Source organism: Drosophila ananassae (assembly GCF_017639315.1).
Source record: "Drosophila ananassae strain 14024-0371.13 chromosome 4 unlocalized genomic scaffold, ASM1763931v2 tig00000054, whole genome shotgun sequence".
Classification (NCBI taxonomy): domain Eukaryota; kingdom Metazoa; phylum Arthropoda; class Insecta; order Diptera; family Drosophilidae; genus Drosophila; species Drosophila ananassae.
Window position 1 is genome coordinate 1,555,863 of NW_025319037.1, and position 7,146 is coordinate 1,563,008.

Below are 7,146 nucleotides of genomic sequence, written 5' to 3' on the forward strand. Positions count from 1 at the left end.
TATGGTAGTGGAAAGAAGGCTGTAAAAAATGACTGGCTTATAAAAATAAATGAACAAATAATAGACAAAAATCTGCTTCACTTCCTCTAAACAGTATGCTGATCCTCCAAACTAATAAAAATACGTACCTTGTCGAAAGGAAATAAGGGTGTGCAAAAATGAAATGCTGCGTGCAAAGGGAAAAATGATAATAGACAAAAATCTGCTTCACTTCCTCTAAACAGTATGCTGATCCTCCAAACTAATAAAAATACGTACCTTGTCGAAAGGAAATAAGGGTGTGCAAAAATCAAATGCTGCGTGCAAAGGGAAAAATGATGTGTGCACAGTTTAAAGACGATAGCTTTAAAACTAGTTGGGTTAGTTTAACAGTAACACGCTGAACAAGATCATATACATATGTATGTATACTTTATAAGGTCGGAGATGTCTCCTACCCTGGGTTGCATAATTTTGATCAACAAATTATACCCATCTCGGTATCAACTTCGGTGCCTCCCGAAGATAGCTAATCTTTCTAGTTTTTATTTGATGTATGCATGTATATTCAAAATTCATTTGGGATTACAAGAAATTAAGTAAACTAAAACGATATTTTAAGGATATAGGAACTTAAGGTTTCACGAATTAGTTTCCATTTTTGTTTAATATTTTTTAAAACTATTTAATTAATACAATATTTAGTTATTGTAAGTTATGCTTCTACCAGTTACTAAGAAAATCAAACCCCTGTGGTATTTTCACTTCCCTAGTTAAAAGCTTAACATTTTCATCTTGACAGGTATTTTTCAACACGCTTTCATCATCAGACCAGTCATCTATACTTAAACGTTGGGAAGGAAATGTAAAATGATGTGATTTAGATAATGAATGAAGAGATCCATTACAGTTTTCCATTTTAAAATTTTCTTTTTGAAGATTATATGCATCGTTTATTTTATTTCGGCTATCATTAATTTTAATTGTTACTGAACTGCTTTTGGACGGTTCAGTAAAGATGCCGGCACCACAAATTATGGCTGGCATGTTTATCTGCGACTCAGTTCTATAGCTAAATGGAAAAGAATGTTCATCACGACAATTTTCAATAATTTCATCATGTAGTTCTTTAAGGCCAACATTCTGCTTAACATATGTTCGTAAATCTTGTCCGTTATAATAATATGTAGAATCATTATTTTTCCAGAAAATATGATTTTTTTTTGGTATCTTCTTAGGAATAGTTTGTAAGGGTGAACACAGTTCAGTTTTAAAATATTTAATATAAATTTCTCGATTTATTAAATGTTTGTTCAATATTTTTTCTTGTTCAACCCAACTTAAATTAATCCAGTCATCTTTACTATAAGTGGATTTCACACTGTTTATATCATCAGAAATTTTTTCTGATATGGAATTAATTTTGGAAAAGTAATTATAAATTCCTTGATGGGTCATTTTTCACCTGAAAGAAAATTTTATTTTTAAATTAATTTCATATGTGGGCTGTATTGCAATCGTATTTTCCCACCAAGATATAATGTCCTTTGATATAATCTCTTTAAGTTTGTACTGAATCAACAAAACCACACATTAATTGTTTAAATAAATTTTATGATTGTGTTGGGCAAATAACTTGATTCGGTTCAGAAGTATACCCAGTACATATTAATGTCGCCTAGTTATCGACGAAAGGAAGCAATAAAATGTGGAACGTTAAAAATTGTACAAGCAAATATACCATATAGACAGGTGCAGCACAAAAATCTTCCACAAAAATTTCGTTTCAAAATAAACTAAGTCGTCTAATCTAATCTAATACTAAATAATCTATAATCTGCGTCGTTTAGTTAGCATCGAAGTGGAACGGTGGAAGCGGAATACAGCTACGGATTTTTTTTATTTTAAATTATTTTACTGTTTAGCTATAAAACGAAGTCTAAAATTGTTAAGAATTGAAAAATGTATTTTTTTTTTTACTTTGGGCGGGATCTATACCCTTAAAATAGCATAAAAATGTTTTCGAAAAATTTCCCACAACTGTTTCGGGTCCTATCTAAGAAATTACAGAAGGACCCAATAAGCACCATACACCAGCTATAGGGCAACATATGGGTAATTATCTAATGTCGAACTAAGACTCTTTATACCATATAGACAGGTGCAGCACAAAAATCTTCCACAAAAATTTCGTTTCAAAATAAACTAAGTCGTCTAATCTAATCTAATACTAAATAATCTATAATCTGCGTCGTTTAGTTAGAATCGAAGTGGAACGGTGGAAGCGGAATACAGCTACGGATTTTTATACCCTTGCAGAGGGTATTATAATTTTGGTCAAAAGTGTGCAACGCAGTGAAGGAGACATCTCCGACCCTATAAAGTATATATATTCTAGATCAGGATCACCTCCTGAGTCGATATGAGCATGTCCGTCTGTCCGTCTGTCCGTTTCTACGCAAACTAGTCTCTCAGTTTTAAAGCTATCGAGTTGAAACTTTGCACACACCCTTCTTTCCTTTGCAGGCAGTATATAAGTCGGAACGGCCGGGATCGGTCGACTATATCCTATAGCTGCCATATAACTGATTGATCGGAAATGCCATAACTTTGGTGATTTTTAAGTTGGAGGGTTGAGACTTTCCATACATGTTATATTTGACCAAAATATCTTGTGTGCAAAATTTCATAAGGATCGGCCGACTATATCCTATAGCTGTCATAGAACGATCGAAATTGGCATAACTTTGGTGTTTTTTAAGTTAGAAAGATGGGATTTGGTACAGATTACTCTTTTGGCAAAATAATTCGATATGCCAAATTTCATGAGGATCGGCCAACTATATACGATCCGCTACATATCTAATAATATAAGATGCGTGGCGCCACCTAGCGGACTGCGACTGAACTGCAAGGGTATATAAACTTCGGCTCCGCTCGAAGTTAGCTTTCCTTTCTTGTTTTTATTTTAAATTATTTTACTGTTTAGCTATAAAACGAAGTCTAAAATTGTTAAGAATTGAAAAATGTATTTTTTTTTTTACTTTGGGCGGGATTTATACCCTTAAAATAGCATAAAAATGTTTTCGAAAAATTTCCCACAACTGTTTCGGGTCCTATCTAAGAAATTACAGAAGGACCCAATAAGCACCATACACCAGCTTATAGGGCAACATATGGGTAATTATCTAATGTCGAACTAAGACTCTTTTTTGAAGTGAAACTTCTTATACGACGCCGGAAAATGTTGCGTTAAACGTTTAACGCTCCAGTGGAGGGGGAATAGCGTTGAACGCTTAACGCAACTCGGAAGGAGAAGAGGAAAAGAGAAAGATAGAGTGCGAGAGAGAGAGAGAGTGAATGAGAGTAAGGTATCACCAGGCGCATGCGCTGCTATGGCGATACACGTAGCGCGTAACAGCTGCCTAGACTAATATTAGTGCCTATGCGTGAGTGCATCAAGCGTCCTATGTGTCGAAAATTCTTTTTCTTATTCTTATCTCGTATTTTGTTATTAAAGTGTTTCCCATAATTAATTCGTGTTCTATATAATATTGACGCACTACTTGTAGTATTAGTACAGTGAATAGTGATTCAAACAAACAATAAAATGAGTGACAGTGAAAATACGCATAACACAGCGGATTCCAGGTTATGTGGTGGTACGTTTCTCTTGAATATTTCAATTGTCCATAACAGATGCACCTTGTGGATCATATCATCTTGAAATTAATATCAATTGGATTGGCAAAAATTTTAATGGTTTGATTTTGAATTGATTTTACAGCGGAAAAAGACAGTGCAGCCGGTGTTTTAAGAGGAGGGAACAGAGCACAATGTTATCGTGAATACCGAGCACGAAAGAAAGCAGAACTTGGACTTTGCTTTATAATAAATTTATAAAATGTGAATTGAAGAAAGTGTTGGTCACTCCACCTTATTTTTATCCTTTCCCTCCTGCTATTTTTCTTTTATACGAAATAATATGCATTTTTTGGAATATCGCTAAGAAGTTTCACTTCTTTCGCGCGTAGGGACTCCACGCACACAATTTTTTTTTATTTTTACAAAAGCTATTTTACATTTTATCATTATCTTTTTTATTAAATTTCCTATGTATTTGAAGCCCAGATCTTATCAGTTTCTAGATCTGTACACCTTACACAAAGCGCATACAATTTGAAAAGCTCAAGGTATGTTGTAAGGTATTCAAATTCACGTTACTTGGGCGTTTATATTTATCTTATTATATCTTAATCATTTCTTAATCGAAGCTTGTTGCTATGCTAAAGCTACGTAATTTTAAGTCAGTCACATTTTTGCTACCAACTCAAGTCGATTGCATCGGGAATATAAGTTTAATAAATATTCAGTGAACCCAAATAAAACACAAATATGCGGTCTTATTTCTAATCATACAAATTTTCTGGTCCTTTGAGCCGGGTCCCTGCAAACTTTTGGATTCAGGATTTTATTAAATCGGCTCCTGTTGAGGTCTATAGATTCGCTCGTATAGACCCTTACCCTAATTATTCACCATGCGGAATGTGATTCTACACAGGAACGTACGACAGGATTCTCTCACCAAAAGAGAGTTGCTGTCAGAATTATTAAGAGTATTCGACCCACTCGGGCTTATCGCTCCAGCCACTGTCGTGCTAAAGCAACTCTTTCAGGAGAGCGGGAATGCTGCGCTATATTGGGATGAGCCACTTCCCAAAGCTCTGATTGGACGATGGCGAACACTGATGGACTAGTGGCCAATGATGTCGAGCTGCCGTGTTCCTCGAAACATTGTCATTTCTGGTCAAACGATTGAGCTACATGGGTTCTCAGACGCGTCGTCCAACGCATACGGAGCCGTCATATATAGCCGAGTTTCTAACGGTGACAGATATCTCGTTACCTTGGTAGCTGCCAAGACACGAGTGGCTCCACTGAGAGCTGTATCTATACCACGTTTGGAGCTTAATGCAGCGCTACTCCTCACCCAGTTACTCTCTATTATTAAATCGTCATTAACGATTCCTATTTATAGCATTTCATGCTGGACGGATTTCGAGATCGTCCTGCATTGGCTATCTTCACCCCCGACGCTGAAACACATACTTCTGCAATCGAACTGGGGAAATAATAAACACAGCACCACGAACGATCAGGAATAACTTTCGTTCAGAAGACAATCCGGCTGAATGTGCTTCCCGAGGACTCGCGCCTTCTAAACATTTCACATAGAATCTGGTGGAACGGACCCCCATGGTAAACCAACCCTCAACTTTAGTGGCCAGTCTCAAAGGCCAATTTATCTGTTCCTGAGAAATGCAGCACCGAGGAACGACTGTCAAAGCCCACAACTCTTCATAGCTTTCCGGATGAAAGTATGGAGGAGTTGCTGATCAGGAAGATTTCATCGTGGCCCCGACACCTTCGAATAGCAACCTACTACTTTCGATTTACTAATCGCATCCGAGGCCGGAACCAATAGGCACAATTCCTTACATCAAAGGAGCTACAGGCAACAAGATTTCGCCTTACTCGTCACGTTGAACGAGTTTTCAAAGGAATACCAACAGATTGAGAAGGGTGGCAAACTTCCCGGCAAGTCCAAACTTAGTCGCTTTGTTCCATTTATCGATTCACAAGGAATAATGCGAGTTGGTGGATGAATTGAACGAGCCGCAGTCAGCTGCAATATCAAGCATCCTATCTTGATCCCAAAACCCTCATCGGTAGCGCACCTTTTAGCTCGACATGTTCACGTTAAAAATCTATATACTGGCGTGGATGCCACATTTAACATTCTTCGACAACAATACTGGGTCTTTGGAGCAAGAAATATTATTCGGAAAACTATTTCGGTGCAAGCCTTGTTTTCTATTGCAGAAGGCTACAGATTATGGGGCAGCTTCCAGATACACGGGTTCAACCGACAAGATACTTCATGCATACAGGACTTGATGAATCAAAGGGACGAAATCCCAGGATAGGAAAAGCCTGGTTCGCTACTTTCTTCTGCCTATCCACAAAGGCACTCCACATCGAGGTGGTTAGCGATCTGACGACGAAAGCATTGATCGCTGCTTTTCACCGTTTTATGTATGGTATGATTGGAAACGAGACATCCTATATTTAAGCTTACATTTTTACATTCTCTTTTGTTATAATTTCCTATGTATTTAAAGCCCAGCTCTTATCAGTTTCTAGGTATGTACACCTAACACAAAGCGCATACGATTTGAGCTTTCCGTTGTAAGGTGTTTATAATCACGCGTTTATATTTATCTTATTATATCTTAAGCCTTTCTAGTTCGAAGCTTGTTCCTATGCTAAAGCCACGTAATTTTAAGTCAGTCAAATTTTTGCTATCAACGCAAGCCCAGGGCATCGGGAATATAAGTTTAATAAATATTCAGTGAACCCAAATAAATACAGATCTTACTTACGGCGGTCTAATTTCTAATCAACCATTTTTTAGTGAAACCCGATGGAAAATTTGTCTGCAAATAATTTTAAAACGTTATTTATGAATTGATCTTAGTAATTCTTCTTGTTTCACTTGGTAGTGATACCAAAATATTTGGTAGTTGTTTTTAAATTCAATTTTATTCACTGTCGCAGGCTCATTTTCTTCCATCATTCTCTTTATGTTGATTTTGTTTTTTTTTTTACATTTTTATACCCTTGCAGAGGTTATTATAATTTTGGTCAAAAGTGTACAACGCAGTGAAGGAGACATCTCCGACCCTATAAAGTATATATATTCTTGATCAGGATCTCCTCCTGAGTCGATATAAGCATGTCCGTCTGTCTGTTTCTATATACGTCTGTATTCTATAACTATATACGATCCGCTATATATATATAATAATATAAGATGCGTGGCGCCACCTAGCGGACTGCGACTCAACTGCATGGGTATATAAACTTCGGATCCGCCCGAAGTTAGCTTTCCTTTCTTGTTTAAATAGTGAATATCAATGCATTTTGTCTCTATTTACGAAAATTATCCAAAACATATCATGCCACTGAAATGTTGAAAACTCAACTCGCACCTTTGAAAATTGAAATATTTTAAATATTTAAATTTAAATTATTTAAAATGTATCCCTATAAAAATGTGTGAAAAAAACATTGTTCGTCCGTAGAGCGTGGTGCGGGCGTAACGGT

The 7,146-nt window shown here is 36.5% G+C and overlaps 1 protein-coding gene across 1 annotated transcript; it reads right to left on the reverse strand.

Moving 5' to 3' along the window:
• Positions 1–521: 521 nt before the first annotated feature.
• Positions 522–1,682, reverse strand: LOC26515213. The gene is made up of 2 exons (XM_044717599.1): positions 1,511–1,682; positions 522–1,444 (listed from the first exon to the last, which is right to left on the reverse strand). The coding sequence occupies exon 2, from the start codon at positions 1,435–1,437 to the stop codon at positions 703–705; it is 735 nt and encodes a 244-aa protein (XP_044573534.1). The 5' UTR covers positions 1,438–1,444; positions 1,511–1,682; the 3' UTR covers positions 522–702.
• Between the last annotated feature and the right edge of the window lie 5,464 nt (positions 1,683–7,146).

Excerpts from the sequence above, each read along its gene's own strand:
- LOC26515213 (XM_044717599.1), bottom strand. The coding sequence starts at position 1,437 with ATGACCCATCAAGGAATTTATAATTACTTTTCCAAAATTAATTCCATA.